The sequence below is a fragment of the Aricia agestis genome, chromosome 6, assembly GCF_905147365.1.
Source record: "Aricia agestis chromosome 6, ilAriAges1.1, whole genome shotgun sequence".
Lineage (NCBI taxonomy): Eukaryota > Metazoa > Arthropoda > Insecta > Lepidoptera > Lycaenidae > Aricia > Aricia agestis.
In genome coordinates, this window is record NC_056411.1 from 12,601,439 (window position 1) to 12,619,862 (window position 18,424).

At 34.7% G+C, this 18,424-nt stretch overlaps 2 protein-coding genes across 3 annotated transcripts in view; one reads left to right on the forward strand and one right to left on the reverse strand.

Moving 5' to 3' along the window:
- Positions 1-18,424, reverse strand: part of LOC121727785 — a 126,129-nt gene that overhangs the window by 57,297 nt on the left and 50,408 nt on the right. The gene's annotated exons all lie outside the window — the stretch shown is intronic.
- LOC121727784 (lysozyme-like) overlaps positions 1-18,424 on the forward strand; it is a 57,253-nt gene that overhangs the window by 23,593 nt on the left and 15,236 nt on the right. For both annotated transcript variants that reach the window (XM_042115776.1, XM_042115777.1), the window contains exon 3: positions 3,157-3,245. In XM_042115776.1, coding sequence (XP_041971710.1) covers positions 3,157-3,245 — 89 coding nt within the window. The remainder of the gene's footprint in view (positions 1-3,156; positions 3,246-18,424) is intronic.

Here is an 18,424-nt window from a genome sequence, read left to right on the forward strand (position 1 = left end):
GACCGCTACCGCCATGTTTCGCCGAGAACAGACAGTTCAAAACCAAACCATATTCAAGTAACTTTAAAAATTACATAATAACAATTGTCACGCGGGCGAAGCCGCATGCAAAAGTGTGTTGTTTTCGTTAACTTTGTTTACGCAATCTATATCCCGTTATATTTTTCAAGTCAAGACGTTTAAACAACCCTTAATCTTAGTCAAGAACAAAACAATATCCCCACCCACACCCCGGTTACACGAGTCTATCACGTCGAGATAATTCAAAACGACGATCGTATGCCGTGATGAAACTAATTCGGGCGCACGGGATAGGAAATCGGGATTGGATTTATTAATATTGGCGCCGTATCTTGAATGCCGACGATCTATACGTTAATGTAGCTATTAGTTTGCGTTACGACTGGATTAAGTAAGCATGCGCAAGCAACGTATCTTATAGGGTGTTTTTAGGGTTCCGTACCCAAAGGGTAAAAACGGGACCCTATTACTAAGACTTCGTTGTCTGTCCGTCTGTCTGTCTGTCGCCAGGCTGTATCTCAAGAACCGCTATAGCTAGACTTCTGAAATTTTCACAGATTGTGTATTTCTGTTGCCGCTTAAACAAAAAATACTAAAAACAAAATAAAATTAATATTTAAGAGGGGCTCCCATACAACAAACTAATTTTTTCAGCCTTTTTTGCTCATAATCAATAATGGCAACAGCTAGGCGCTTGAGATTTTTATAAAGGCCTTAGTTATATGTCTACTTTAATAATTGATAATAAAATTATAATAAAGTAAGTATTTAAGTGGGGCTCCCATACCTAAAACCCCATTTTTTGTCTATACATGGTACGGAACCCTTCATGCGCGAGTCTGACTCGCACTTAGCCGATTATTTGTATTTAATATTTATACTGGGTGAAAGAAAACTTAATGATAATTCTTTAAAGTGTGTATGTGTCCCATATACACAGTTCAGTGTGAAAATAGCAGCGCTGAAAGAGCAATTTTTTTTGCGATTTGTATGGACAAGCACCAGCGTCATGAGTTTGCCCGGGTTTTTTGAATATCATTGGTTTTCTCATACCAATCACAAAAAAATTGACTTTTTCAGCGCTCTTAGGTTCAGAGTGAACTCTATACAAGAAACACATACAGTCATACACACCTTTAAGTATTAAAATCACGTCTAAGTTTTAGGAGTTAATTAAAAGTTATAGGATGCTTGATAGCCTAAATGATGCACTCGGAGATGAATAATAATTACTCTTATTTAATATTATGTTGTACTAGGTACAGCTGAAATTTCGTATGTAACTATGTAAAATATTGTAAATAGTTTGATACTGAAATAAAACTCGATTGAAAGAAAACTGAACCCAAACTTGGACAAACACACGAAGCTTCTTTTTTTACAATGGCCTTATAATAAGATATTATATTACTGCAATATTTTTACGCTAGATGGCAGCACAAGCACAGACAGTAAACAAAAAGTTTTGTCCGACGTTTGACAACGTTTTCGTCAATGTTCTTACATGACGTGTGCACTGTGCACTGTGCAACATGTCGGATTTTGGTCGGATTAGTATCTAGTAATGCCCTCTGCTCCGACCTTTGCATAATATTCCCTATTAGCTAGGATAATTTTGATTAAGTACTGTATAATATAATGCTAAGTACTCACATACGGTTTTGCTCGACAGTTTTACTCCGAATCGAAGGAAATGACATATTTGACATATTTAATTCCATCGAGCCGGCTCGAAGCGAGCCTTCGAGCTGTCAGTTTTGCGGTCCACATGGTGGTTATTGCTCGATTTGGAGTAAAACTATCGAGCAAAACCGTATGTGAGTACTTAGCATTAAACTGAGGCATATCAATTAAGTATTTTTACGTGTTTTTCGGCGTCAAGTGATAATGAAATTATCTGTGAACGTAATTCGAATAATAACATTAAGCTGAACCGAACGAACTGGCTTCAGTAACCCGCGGGAACTCACATTTGCATGAAAAGGACCGATCGACAAACAGGGTTGCCAAATTAGAGGTTTTCCCCCAAAAGGGGGTAAAAAACAATTAATGAGATTTTTAGGGGTGTTGATGTATGTCGTGTTATTATATTGGGAATTACATTTAAAAGAGATTTTTTTCAACTATTATGGTGAGTTTGGAGTTTTTGACTTACATTTAGGGGTAAATATTTTCAGCAGCTGGCAATACTGTCGAAAAACATTCCCGGATTCTCTTTCATTTAACTTTAAAACTGTTGCTTAAATTGACACTAGGGCAGGGGATAATCCGAATTAATTCTAATTAATACGGCCTCAAATCAAGAGTGCTCAGGTTGTCTGATTAAATGAATTTGTATTAGCATCTTGTCTTCTTTTAGCTGGCTTTGTGTTAGAGTGAATTATTCAAATATCGTTGTTATAAACATGCAATAAACGTTATTAACACGTTATTACTTTCACACAACTAAATTATAAAAGCTAAATATAGACATACTATATGCCTATATCACATAGCCCAACCCACACAATATGATGTTCCAACTTTGCTGTCTGTATTCAATGCAATTTCAGTAAGGACTAAGGGCTTTAGCTCAAATGATACTGACTATTACAATACAGAATACATAAAGATGCACTAACACAAACAAATATTTTGTATCGCAATAATCTGTCGTAAGCTTGTTATGTCTCAAGAGAACGAGAGTCGTAAATCATTAGGTTAAATAATCTACACTTATCCCTGGGACTTAGACAACATGTTTTCTTTATCGCTTCTTTATACAATCACCGGTCGAAATGTATGAAATCAATATGATGTGAGTCGAATGTCGACTTCATATTATCGAACTCATAAGTCTATACCATCCATTTTTTGATCAGCGATTTTATAGAGAAGCGATAAAGAAAATGAGTTGACTAAGGGTCAATTCAGACCGCACAGTGTGCGGCGCACACGACGCGTAGTTGCACTTCTAATTTTATATGGATTTGACAGACTTCAATTGCGTGAGGCATCATACAAGTCTGTCAATAAATACAAATTTAGAAATGCATCTACGGACTACGCGTCGCGTTGCGGTCTGATATTGACCCTAAGCCCTCGTGTATCCTATACCGGCCAGTATTCTCAGTAATCGTATTAATTCTGCCCCAGGGGTGTGCCTCATCGAGCACGCGAGCGGCCGAACCACGGACAAAGTTACCAACCACAACAACGCGTACACAAGTTTCGGCCTGTTCCAGGTGAGGATAACCACTAGCCACTAGAATTTTGTAGTTCCATAACTATTCGCTTTTTCTGTACGGTTTTATTTGGAGTTTATCTATTCACTATCACTTTAGATTGGCTCACGTCAATGTTAACCAATCGAAAACCATTTAAATAGATAAACTTCTAAAAACCTCAGAAACTGGGATCGTACCACGAAACTATTTTGAGACTCAAACAATTGAACGAAAATGCCACGTCCTGCTCTAGCAACGCCATTTTACGTTTGTTAGAGTAGGACGCAGCATTTTTGTTCGATTGTTTGAGTCTCAAAACAGTTTCGTGGTACGGCCCCTGGGTATCTATATGTCAACATTTTTAAAGCTATGAAATCAAAAAGAAAGGTATGATTTAAGCAGCCTCCTTACAAATTAATGAACACAGTTTTTATTATTTTATTTACGAACAACAGAAGGACGGATAGATTAGAAGGTGGATAGGTTAAAATTTAGTATGTTATTATTTTAGCAATATTCCGCAAAATAAATCTCAACCTGTAAGTAAATGAGTGAGTGTACGCATAGGCATGGGTACAGCACCTCCCTCCTCTCCCACATTGCCTATGGGTACAGTCGCATGCAAAAACGTGCACCACACAAGCAATAATGTTAGCAAAGAACTATGCACGTTAAAAACCTAGACGCGCGTTTCGCCCCAACACCAGAGCATCATCAGGATGTTGACTCTACGAACAACGTCAGTCAAGTCCGTTCATTCATGCAGTCGAACAATGACTTTTGATTACCTGTAACAGAACTGTCATGACTACGATCGTAGTCATCACAACATGCGACTGACGCTCAACAGCTCTCGACTAGATTAGTTTATTGAGGGCCGATGGCGTCCCATCCCACGGGGAAACTAGTTTTTCGACACTCCACTTTATTGAAATATCACTGTATCCATTCCATCATAGTTCATACTACTACGTGGAGCGTTATTCATGTAATTATTTCTGTTAGGGCCAGCTCACATTGGTAAAAGATGTTATTTTGTAAGACAAGGGCACATTAAATTTTATCTAGGAACTATTAGTCCATACTAATATGATAAATTCGAAAGTGTGCCTGTCAGTCTTTTTCACGCCCAAATTGCTGAACCGATTTTGCTGAAATTTGGTATGGAGATACATTGAGTCCCCGGAAAGTATATAATATGATACTTTTTATCCCGGAAAATGTATGGTTCCCACACGATAAACGAATTTCGACGCAACATGGGGCCGTACCACGAAACCTTTTTGAGACTCGAACAATCGTACGAGAATTCCGCGTCCTACTCTGACAAACGTGAAATGACGTTGTTAAGCAGGACGCGGCATTCTCGTCCGATTGTTTGAGTCTCAAAACGGTTTCTTAGTAGGCCTACTGAGTTGCGGGCGTCGTCTAGTCGTACCATATTAATTAGTGCGTAGAAGGACACACTTTATAACAATAGGACCAGTTCATATATTTTGTAAGATAAGGATTCAAAATTCGAATTCAAATTGAACTTTTTACTCTACGCTAGCCGACTTATTTTGCAACAATAGTTCAAATTCCAAGCTGCCGCTGTTAGAGCTGTCGTATCTAAGTGTAAGTGCGATTTTGCTTTGAAACTGTACCGTTAATGAATTACGAGAACATGCCGTTCATTTAATACGAGAAGTGAGAACATGCTAATTGTAACCCGGGCCTGTTTCACAACTTTCTGATAAAGTTCTGAAAAGGCTATTCACAACTTTTTGACAGATTCTCCATACTTATTCTGCCAAGTTAATTGGTGGATAGCCTATTCGGCACTTATCAGGAAGTGGTGAAACAGGCCCTTAACTTGCTATTTTTCTATCTTTTATTTAACGTATGGTAATAATAATAATAGACCATGAGATAGGTCCCAGGAATCAATGAAATGTAAGATATCAAATCTATATATATAAAACTCAAAGGTGACTGACTGACTGATTGACATAGTGATCTATCAACGCACAGCCCAAACCACTGGATGGATCGGGTTGAAATTTGGCATGAAGGTAGGTGATATGACGTAGGCATCCGCTAAGAAAGGATTTTGATAAATTCCAACCCCAAGGGGTTCAAATAGGGGATGAAAGTTTGTATATAATAATACTTCTTAACGCGAGCGAAGCCGCTGGCAAAAACTCGTTAGTTATATAAAAAAATAATTAAGTATGTCTCATGACTATTAGTTTTCCTGTATCACTCCTTCACGTATTTATTACACTACGAAATATGAATCGAACGTATTTAATTGAGGCCAACCAGCGAGACAGCTTAATATGATAATTTTCTTATAATTGGCAACGGAATGCTTTGACGCGATATTAGTTCTATACCAATAATCCCCTTTTGCACTTGAGCTATTCATTTGTCAAAGCCTATTGGAAACAAATATTAATTATTAATTCCATAAAAACTCATAAAATAAACAAAATAAAATACAACGGCCACCCTTGAAAAAATAATTTAAAAAATATAAGAAACGAGCTTTTGCCCGCGGTTTCGCTCGCGTTAAGAAATATTGTTATATACAAACTTTCATTTCCTATTTTAACCCCTAGGGATTGAAATTTATTAAAAATCCTTTCTAAGCGGATGCCTACGTTATAACATCTACCTGCATGCAAAATTTCAGCCCGATCGGTCCAGTGGTTTGGGCTGTGCTATATCACCATGATAGATCACCATGTCAGTCAGTCACCTTTGAGTTTTATATATATAGACTAGATGACGCCAAAACTCGTATATCGTGCGGGAACCATACATTTTTCCGGGACAAAAAGTATCATATATCCTTTCCCGGGACTCAAAGTATCTCCATACCAAATTTCAGCAAAATCAGTTCAGCGGTTTGGGCGTGACGAGGTAACAGACAGACAGACAGACACACTTTCGCGGATTGATAAGATTATTTTTCCGACCCAAATATCGACCAATAGAATTGCACCATTCGACGTCACGTGGTACAACCTACATGGTATTATACTGATAATTTTTTGAAAATTTTCTCTGGTAGTTGCTATATATAAAAAAACAAATTCTAATTCTATTGGCCGACATTTGGGACGGAAAAATAATCCCCCGAATACCACACGAGCTTCAAAATTATCTGGCATTTCCCGATAGGTTCGTTGCAAACAAATGAAGGAGTCAAGTTTTTCAGGTTAAAAAATCACGAGCGCGAAGCGCGAGTGATTTTTCCTGAAAAACTTGACCTGAAAAGCTCTTGTGGTATTATAAGTGATAATTCACAATCTAGTGTATTTAAGTGCTTCCAACGTTACAACACATCGTAAAGGCGAAGCCTCTTCGTTTTGCTACGTTGTGTTTCCTTGCATCGCGTCCTTGGCACGTTTTCAATGTAAAAAAACGAACTGACTTACTACGACTTCGTAGCGCGCGTAGCAACTCTGCTACGAACTCTCGTAGTATCAAGACGCGTAGCGATTGCGTACCAGCCCCCGTAGACAAGTGGCAAAACGCTAACGCTAACGCTGACGCTAACGCTACAAAATGTATGGATTTGACATTAGTATTCGCTAGCGAAGCGATGACTTATGTCAAATCGCATACATTTTGTAGAGCTAGCGTTAGCGTTAGCGTTAGCGCTTTGCCACTTGCCTAGAGGCCCTGAAGTTTAATAGTACGGAGACCCTAGACTAGAACAATATTTTTATTATTATAGGACAATGTTACTCTAAAATTATACAAAGTCTTAAGTCAACCAAGTTTTGTTGATTACAGAACCCTAATATAACGGAACCCTAACGAGCTAATTTTTGTATGTTGATAGGTTATTAGTTATATAATTTAAGAGTTACATTGTCCTACAAATAGAACAATCCATATTTTAGGACCATCAAGTCAAAGTATGAAATCCTTTCTATTTCTGTTAGCTACCACTTTCAAGATTTTTCGCAGATAAAAATGTTGTTTGTCTTATCAAATGAAGCTACTCACAAAAAATTTGCTTGATAGTAATAAAATAAAATTGTTCTTGGGCTACTACTATAATAATTATAGTATGCACAAAATGCTTATAAACTAAATTCTAATCGTTATAAAAGCCTTCTAAATAACTTACCAACTTCAGACGATTAATATAAACGCTTATAATTATTTTTCCACGAAAATATCGGTGTTCCATTTAATTCTGTGTCGTTAACCAGATTTAATTGCCATCAAATTGTCTAATTAGGAATGATTTATGTAAAGTTGTACCACAAATTAATTAAGTTATGACTGATAACGAGCAAATTTCTCGTAAGCGGAGGCGGCTTCGGTGATATATTGTAATCAACGTTATAATATTAGTATGTATTAATTTGTGCAAACGCTTAGACTATACAGGGTGCAACAAAAATAAGTGATAATATTTTAGGGTGTGTACGTGTTCCATGTAGAGAGTTCACTGTGAAAGTAGCAGCGCTGAAAGACCAAAAAATTTTTTCACTTTTGTATGGGAAAACTCGTGACGCTCGGGCCCTTGCTCATACAAAAGTGAAAAAAAAATTTCGTCTTTCAGCGCTGCTACTTTTACAGTGAACTCTTTACAAGGAACACGTACACACCCTAAAGTATTATCACTTATTTTTGTTACTCACTGTATAATATAAAATAAACAGTTTAAATGGAGCTGAACTTTTAAATTCAAATTCTCTATTAAGCATACAATAATAAATAATAGTATAAAAGCTAGGTAGCGTACATCACGTCGTCTAATCTGGCGTCGTAAATTCTGGATTTTTCAAAACCAAGTTAGATCTAGATTGTTATAGGTATGCGATATGTGATATAGAATATAGAAAATCTTAAATCGAGACCTTATTTCGATCACAATTTTAAAAAATGGATGAGCGAACAAAAATTTTATCTTCTTCTTCCAAGAAGAGCCATTTTTTGTTCCAACGCGCAACGCGGTAAATACGACCTCTCAAATTGAATCTGCAAAAAATAACCATATAAAAAAAAGGCTACGGGGGCGTAAAGAATAATTTAATTAGCAATAGCAAAGTAATGTAAAACATTTAACAACAACAAATTACCAAGCACGCCTACTCGTACATATTTATCTTTTCAGGATTACGCAATTCTGAAAATAGTAGTATTAATTTCAGAATTACGTAGGTTTCCGTTTCTGCAATTTATTTATATATCCGACTACGGAATTGAACAAAATTAAAATAAAACGAAAAAATCAAATGCAATCAAACTAAATACCCTCCATTGCTATAATTTTAGTTTAAATATAATATTTGATACTGGATGACCTGGAGCACTTCGTATCACTCACCCTTTATTTTCCACCTGTCCTGGACTTCCACGAATAGTTTAAGACAAAAATTAGCTAAATCGGTTTAGCCGTTATCGAGTTTTAGCGAGAGTAAAAAAAAATTTTATTTAGGGTAAAACGACTAGTCATTGGACAAAGCACAAAATACAATATTTAGTAAGGTTGCTTTAAAAACTGCCTGTTTTTAAAGTAATAGAACGCCTGATTTTCGAGAAAGGTAGTCTTTATGCAACCTATATTTTGTGTTTTTGTGCTTTGTCCAATGACTGGCACTGTCTAATTACTAGTCATTTTTCATTTACCTAAATGTACCTAGATTAGGTAAATATTCACTAATACCCTAGTAAACGAATGATTCTGCTTGGAAAAGAAAGCAGAAATTTTGACTTTGGTACCTTATTTAGACTAGTTAGAAGATAAACATACAAAAAGTCCTGACTCCTCCGAGGTGAGCCCGATGGAGGGGGGGCAAAGAAGGTCCCGTTTTTTGGTTTTTTGCTTACTCATCATAAACGGTGCTTCGTACGATGTACTACATAAAAAAAGCTAATTAAATTCTTCTAAAATTGGCCGAGTGTGTTTTTTAGGGTTTCGTACCCAAAGGGTAAAAACGGGACCCTATACTGAGACTTTAATGTCTGTCCGTCTTCCTGACCGTCTGTCTGTCCATCTGTCTGTCCGTCTGTTTGTCCGTCTGTCTGTCCGTCTGTCTGTCATTCTGTCTGTCCGTCTGTCTGTCTCCGGCTATAACTCAAGAACTATAATAGCTAGAGAGTTGAAATTTTCAGAGATTATGTATTTCTATTGCCGCTGTAACAATAAATACGAAAAACAAAAGAAATTAAATATTTTAAGGGGGCTCTTATACAACAAACTTGATTTTTCTCATACAAAAAACAATAAAATGTTGAATATCGAACCTTTGCCTGATTTTTTCGTTTAACATCACTTTGGAGAAATTGATTATAATTAGCAAAACTAGCGTATGGTGCAATAATAAATGGTGTTTTTTTTATTTCTTAGGAAAAATAAAACATCCTGTATTATTGCACCATTTGCTAGTATTGCTTTTTATAAACAAATTCTCCAACGATGTACGTTTAGTATGTTTATCTCCTAACTACTCTAAACATAGTATCAAAGTTAAAATTTCTGCTTTCGACTTTTCCAAGCAGAGCCCCATTTTGAGCATTCGTTTACTAGGCTATAAATACCTAATATTTAGTATTCTAACAATAACGCCATTGCCCTAATCTAGCTTTTTGAATGCATAAATCATCAATTTCAAATTTGGAATCGCGAATGTAGTGAAATCGGTTAATTTGAACGCTCTGGAATTTGAACGTTCCAAATTTAATCCACGCCGCACAATCAGCTGACTAATCTAATGCGCTAATGTAAATAATGCGTTATTTCAGCGCTTTCTAATTCATATTAGTGAATTATTTAGGCGTGCGTTTAAGTTATAATAAGTAATATTATTTCGTTTAATATTATACCATTACTATTGAGACATTTTGGAACAGAGGTTTCAAACTCTTTTTGTTTTATAGACCACTTTCGAAGTTTTGCGGGATTCGGTGGATTTTAAAAACAGTAATTTTACATTAAATACCTAGGTCTTGTATTATTGATAGAAACTCAATTACAAATTAATAGTTTAAACATAATATTATATATTATCATTGATTATATTTAAAGCGTCGTTGAGGCAAGATTAGAATATATCCTAAGGTCCGGAGAAAATAATTCTCAGATTGTCTTGCCAACAAGATGAACTCTGAAACTTACGCCTCCATCTTTCATAGCTCTTTTTGTGTATTATCGTTACTAAATGCAAAAGTAGGTTAGTCTATATGTCTGTCAGTCTGACTGTATGTTACGTTTTCACGCTTAAACCGCTAAACCGATTTTGATTTTGGTAAGATACTTGGAGTCACGGGAGAGGACATAGGATATTTTTAACTCGAAAAAATGTACGGTTCCCGCGCAATAAACGTTTCTTTTGCGCAACGGACAACTTCGTCGGGCATTAACTATAGTATTATATATATTTACGAGTCCGATCAAATCGGCCTGCGATCAGTCCGACCGGAAAGATCGGTCTCCCCGTATACAGCATGACTGGTGAGACATGTTCAATACTCGAGGACGTGATTATTTCAGCTGAAAAAAATATATAAAAAAATAATATCAATTGATAATAATTTACTAGTGTCCATGATTCATTTATTTAAAGGGAAATATGGCCAAAAATTAAGAACCTAATTTTATTACATAACGAGCTTTTGCCCGCGGCTTCTAAGAAGTATTATTATATACACACTTTCATCCCCTATTTTAACTCCTTGGGGTTGGAATTTATCAAAATCCTTTCTTAGCGGATGCCTACGTCATAATATCTACCTGCATGCGAAATTTCAGCCCGATCCGTCCAGTGGTTTGGGCTGTGCGTTGATAGATCACCATGTCAGTCAGTCACCTTTGAGTTTTATATATGTATATAGATGAGAATCGAGTACCAAGATCATGTCTCACCAGTCATTGCTGCATATCCTTTAGGTACCAGGTACTCACAACCACCCCACACTCTCTCGCCAGTTAAATTTTAGTGTAATTTTCAATATAACATACAAATAAGGGCATATTAATCTTCTCGCATTATATCGCCATTAGTAACACATTCGGTGCTTCGCTTACAATAATTTGGATAATATTATTTCAATTAATACTCATGTGTATATTATTATAAGATTAGAAAACAGATCAAATAACGCTAAGCGCTAACTGAAACTGGGGTTATTATAAACAAACTAACATTCTTATAATAATTTCAACATTAATTCTGGCCGTATTTTCTAAGATTTAAGATAACTGTTTGTAAAAATATTAATTAAATGTATAATTACTATTCTTAATGGGTTATAATCTATTTTATTTACTTTCTTAAGAAAAGCTTTTGTTTTGTTATTTTTACAGTTAGATAAGAACAATGCTATTTTAAAAGCTTTTATTTAACTTGCTCTGTATGTATGTAAGTATGTATGTTCGAGTGAAATCTTGGAACTCAATTTTGAAGTAGATATATTTAACCGATCGAGCTGAAATTTTGCAAGCACGTTTAGTTTGGATGACAATACATGATATAGTATTTGACATCACTCTAAATCCAATATGGCCGACTATCCAAGATAGTGAAATTGTTATTTTCTATGCAGTTCTACAATATGGATATTAAATGAAAGGGCTCATTGAGATTAACTTGTAAACGAATGTAATGTCATTCTACATCCAATATGGCGTCTCATTCAAGGTAGGGGGAAATAGTTACTTTTAATGCACTTCTGCAACATGGGTATCAAATGAAAAGGCTCATTGAGAGTAACTCGGAAACGAATGTAATGTCATTCTACATCCAATATGGCGGCTCATCTAAGATAGGGGAATATAGTTATTTTTAAAGCACTTCTGCAAAATGGGTATCAAACAAAAAGGCTCATTAAGAGACAATTGAAAAGTCGTGTCGTGTCGTGTCGTGTCGTGTCGTGTCGTGTCGTGTCGTGTCGTGTCGTGTCGTGTCGTGTCGTGTCGTGTCGTGTCGTGTCGTGTCGTGTCGTGTCGTGTCGTGTCGTGTCATGTCGGGCATTAGAAAATGCCTGATTGTAACCGGTCATTCTTGTTAAGTGATATTTGTTTTTTTAGTCGTAAAATTAAGTACGATTTCTTAACCCTCGGTTGGTCGCGTGGGGTCTTTTAAAGCTCGGAGTTTGCGAAATCGAGAAAAAACTATATTTAAATTAATCTTAGCAACTACGCTCTTTAGGTAGCTTCCTAAAAGGAAATATATTTCGATATAATTGCCACTAATCTGAGCTCGCGTGCATGTATTATGTGTTACAGATGTGTTTATTCACGCTGGGGTCTTTAAAAACCCCAGCGTAAACCGCGTAACTAAATTCGATTTGATATTTTCATACAGTTCTCCCACGGAAATGGGTTTCTTTTATGATTTTCCTTGTATTTTAATTATAAACCAATTAAAATGTTCGTGTGTTAATTCTTATTGTTTTATATTGCATATAAGAAGTTTTAGACGCACTTTTCCAAAAATGCATATTTTGTTATGTGGACCAAAATGATGATGATCATTTTTTTGGTGATGATTAGAAACTAATTGTCGGTATATTTACCATACGTTTAAAGTATTAGAATAGGAAAATGTATAAAATACATAAGGTTTTGTTGCTGAAAATTTGTCAATGTTTAACATTCAATAGTTTATATGTTATTTGGACTTAGCTTTTTTAATTTCAATCTAAGTTATAGGAAATTTAACTGGTATTTTAGTTACCTACACGTTTTACCACAATTTTAAAATAATGTTGATTTTTTTTAATTTTCCCAACTCACGGTTTCCACTTGAAATTTTTTGACTTCTATTTTTTATTTGTAAGATTTGGTTATAAGTATTCTAAATATAATTAATCTTTTGATTAAATCTGATTAAAATTGAATTAAGTAACAATAATTTATAGAAAAAAGTTAAGAAATATATAAATTTATGCCATTTTTATGTCATTTGATTTTCGGGCTTTCAAAGACCCCAGGTGACCAACGGCGTTATTTTAAAAGCGCGACCAACCGAGGGTTAAATACTAAAATTAAGTCAATCAGATTTTTAAAAATTCTTGAAACAAAACAAAATACAATCAATTAAATAATTATACACTTTCCTTGCACTTATTCCACTTTATTTAATAAAATAAAATAATAAAAGCTTGTCGCGAGACTTAACAATCTGTCAATATTCAATTACTTTAATAAAATAAAAAATATAATATCAGTTTACTCAGTTATTAGCAAATCAGGTGACAAGCTTTTATTATCATGCAAATTGTATAATATATTAAAGTTACAACTTAATAGTTAGCATTTTAAAGGGGAAATTTATTTTCCTCTTTTTAAAGTAAGCATTTAAATAAAAGCTTTTTTTCTTATAATTTATTATCAAGTTAAAATAAATAATAATGAAAAGTACTATACTTATTCATTATTACTTATTAATACATTCACGAACATATTTTTTACATTATACTTGCTTGCTTGTCTTTAGTATTATTAGTATTAGTATAAACACAAAATATAATTAATATAAAACCACAGAAAATAATTATTTTATAAACTTCTCCTCAAAATAACATATTTCACGGGTAACTTTGTTTCAACTTTCAACAAGATTATAAACTAAGGACGATTACTCTCAATAAGTATAAAGTTAACCTATGGCCGGCCTTCTTCAACGGCCTGAAATCCATCAGGGGCGGGGTGGGTCTAATGGCTTACAAAATAGGATCAGGATTAAATCGAGCGATTAACTGTAATTACACACCTTTATTTTATCCATCCTGACTCGCCAAACGTTGTTTCACCATTAGAGAGGTGTAGTCATTTCAGACGTAGTACTACTTCTTTCAGATCCTCCAACTTTCAGACAATATTCGATAGCGCGGTTCAGGAGAATGCGCTGTTTCTTCCGCTAAATACAGGGGCAAACGAGCAAACGGGTCACCTGATGGGAAGCAACTACCGTCGCCCATGGAAACTCGTAACATTAGAAGAGCTGCAGGTGCACTGCCGGCCTTTTGGAGGGAATACGCTCTTCTTGGAGGTTTACAGGTCATATTGGCCCGGAAATACTGCTGGCGACAGTTCGATCCAGAGTTTGACAGTGCGCAAAAACGCATGGTAAAAAAATTGTTACAAGATAAGCATTAAGCACGCAAAATCTTTCAAAAAAATCAATTCAACCGTTTCGAATGACTTAAGCAGCGCAAATATTTTATAGAGAATAGATATATAATGATATATTCTTATTTCTTAATAATATTATTTTCTTCAAAACACAAAATCATAATAATCATAATCATCATTTATTTGCAAATAATGTTTTTACAAAGATCTTATTTGTTATACAGTATCAAACATTCTGCTTTAGAAGCATGTAAAATTTAATACATAATATAAATATTAACCTAGTTATTACAGTGATTAACATTATAAGTTTTCTATATTAATATTTGCCTCAAAAAAGATAGCCACATGTATTTTAAAGTTATTTTAACTTAATCACACATTCATCTACGAAGCACGAAACCACAGCAGCCTAGTTAGAAACTATAGAGAAATAATTCCATTATTGCTTTAAAAGCTTGCATTTTGAACTTTTAGAAAGCACCCGGTTTAAGTTAGTTCGCAAAACAAACTATGTTATAATATATGTGAGCACTTATCTATTAAGTCTATGCTTTGTATAAGTTTGAATTTCATTGTTAAATGACATTAGTATTCCTTATGTATAAGAAACACTGCATGTATATTTACAAAATTAGACAATATTTTGATTATTACGTTTCTATAGGTACAAATTACAATTAAAAAAAACGAAAATACACCATCCATGACTTTATTCTGCCTGCCTGTACTATCCCTCAATATTATAAATGCAAAAGTAGATCTGCTGTCTCTTTGCTACCTGTTTGCGTAAGCCGCTGAACCGATTTCGATGAAATTCTGTAGCTATGAGTTTCGAGAAGAAAAACATAGTTAGTTTTTTGTATTGCGTGTGGCTATGTACACACTGTATGCTTCGGTGTGATTAGAAAATGTGTCACGTCAAAGTAAGCATCTAAAAAATTTTTATGATATAATCTAAATGCCTTACTTTGCCAGGTAAAAGACAAACAGACAAACATACAGGCATCTATACATATTATAAAACAAAGTCGCTTTTTTTCCCTCATGTCCCTTTGTTTCCTTTAATCTTTAAAACTACGCAACGGATTTTGATGATTCTTTCAGTGTTAGATAGCCCATTTATCGAGGAAGGCTATAGGCTATATTTCATCACGCTAAGAATAATAGAAGAATGTGGTAAAAACGAGGGAAATTTGTTGATAGAGCTTATCTCGAACTACTGGAGCAATTTTTATGTTATTTGGCACCAATTAGTAACATAGAATATCATTGTTTGGCACAGATAAGAAGTAGACCACGTGAAGGATCCTAGGCTATCGATTTTAATCATTTTGAAGTAGCTATATATTTTATAACCGTGCGACGCCGAGGCGGGTCGCTAGTTTAAAATATTAGTAAGTATTTCAGCAAGTACTGGCACAAGTGCGACGCACAAAACTATCTCTCAATGATAAATTTGCATGATTTGGCCCGCTAATCACTCTCGTGGAACGCGATACAAACGGCTCCCGCTAGATTACAACTCCGTATTGATTCATCACGTTTGAATATTCAAACCTCCGACGTATTCATGCGAGCCTAGTCCTCCAAGTATTATAAATGACCGAACACATTACGGCTTAATGCCGATTTCAGTTATTCCCGAGATAAGCACAAGCTGGTTTTACTTCATGATTTACTACTACCAGAATGTCAATAGACGAATCTCTTTCTTTCGGGCAAGCGAATACAATAAATAATGTTGATAAATGATAAGAAACTAGCTAGCTATGTAATGCAAATAACGAATGTAAGGTAAGAATCACAAGTACGCTCTCAAGGATGCCGCTGGCCCAAGTGGATAACCAAATAACCTTCGTAACAGAGTTAAGGTATTGTTCTACAAAAAAGGCATTCAAAATGAGCTGAAATTTTGCTGTTGGCAAGAACTTTCCAACGGCTATTGAAAGCGTAAACAACAGCGATACGAGTTTGGGCGAACTTTAATTAGGTAACTTAATTTCCATGTACCGTAAAACCTTCTAAGCATTATTTTGTAAGGTTTGCGCGTAATTAGAATTAATTAACTTTGGAACTATGAAACACGGTGGCTCGACTGTTCACTTTACTCACCTGTTTTATTAAGTGAAAATAATAATATGACTTTAAAACTGAGAATTAAAAAAAATCAAGTCAAGCCTCCATAGTCTAATATTTTATTAGACTATGGAGGTGATGATTAAAGAAAGAGTAAATTTCTTGTGTATTGCGCACACACTCGAGCACTATAAAATTACTTCTGCTAGCCTCGTTTCAATTAAACCGGCTACCATCACCGAAACCGGTATGGAAGGCATCATATTCGACATAATATACATAACCCTTATCTTTCAGTCGGTTATAATATACTGAATCTTTATTCAATACGTTTACAATTGGGCCTTTTCTAGCAGTTATGATGAGCTTCGGTCATTTATTGCTGAGTTGATATGAAATCTAAATGAACAGTTGGCGTTCAGCCAGATATTCATGTAGGAAATGTTTCCATACAATCACGTCCATTAGACAATAGGCGCTTGATGTAGTATTCATTGTTACATTTGACCCCAAACAAGCCTAGAGGAACTTAATTTGCACACAAATAATAGTTATGTTAAAGAAGATGTTGTGCTGCTGTGCAGCGATTCGTTTATTGCGTGATAGCCGTACATTTTTCGCCATAATAACTATTATGTTGTTTAGGGCCCAAAGGTATCGGCATGCAAAATTTCATATATTTAATAATTCAGTTCAACAGTGTAATCGTAAAGAAGTAACTGAGTAATGAGTACCGAGTACCGACTGAAGACATAATTTATCACATTTTTCACTATTTGTATTTACTATTCATTTAATGAAGTTACAGTAAGTATTTCATGGTAAAAAACACGACTTTTCATTCAGCCATAACTTTTCACTGACAGGGTATTTTCGATTGCGGTCTGGTTATAATGACTCATCATTTAGTAGACATTTTTACTATATAGGGTAGTGGAAATTTGGACCAGACTCCATACATTTAAAAACATACTCTTTTGGTTCCTTTCGAACAGTCATGTAACGTCAGCCTGATACCGCTGAAGGCCACCTTAATATTGCAAATATATTGAAAATGTGTACCTAGGACCACGATAATAGCTTCATGCCTAGGACCTAGGTACACATTTTAGACAAATATTGTAGACAATGTTTTTGATGGAGTTACTTTTCCTTAGTTTTTATTATCCTACGAATTTTAATCTTTTTGCTATAAGTTGTTTATTTGCAAAAATCTAATAGTTTTCTTGTTCAGATTTGGCTTGGCTTGGTTTACGGTGGATAGAAAATTATTAAGATTGTAACTGACAATTTACTTAATTTAAGTCGATCCTCAGTTCAATCACATAGAGTGTCGTACACAAATCACGATAAAAACCGTAACAATAAAATTCGTGACAAATACCAAAATTAATATTTTCCACCGGGAAAACTAATCAAATTTATAAATTTTCACATTCCCGCACACGATTTTCGACCTCACGCCACTAGGAATAGATGTGAGTTTCACTAGATGTAGTTTAGAATCAAGTTAATCCTAAATTGGACTGTCGACAATCTTTACCTGCCCCATTCACTCCGTAGCACTGTAATAAAATATAACAATCAGAACATCCCGCCAATAACAGACGGGTACTGCTGTCAAAAAAACACTTTCCTTAAAACATAAACTAATTGATCGTATTATCTTTCCAGTCACTGGCAATTTTTTGCATACAAATCACTTTAAACGTAAAAAAGTAGCTAAATAAATAAATTATATTGAATTAGGATAGTAACCAAAAATATTATTTGATGAAAATATATATGTATTTTTTAAGTTAAAAGTAATTCTGCGTTATAAACAAGCTGTAAATTTTTACTCTCCTCAATTTTTATTCTTTAATTATTATTGATGATAATATTATATTCATAGCAGATCCTATTTTTACCGAAATTCATTTATTATACAAGTTCATTATAATATATTTCTCGGCAAATAAGTAGATCATAAATCTTTAATTTGCTTAAAATAGTATCATGCATTAACTTACCAAATAGATGCTTAACCCAA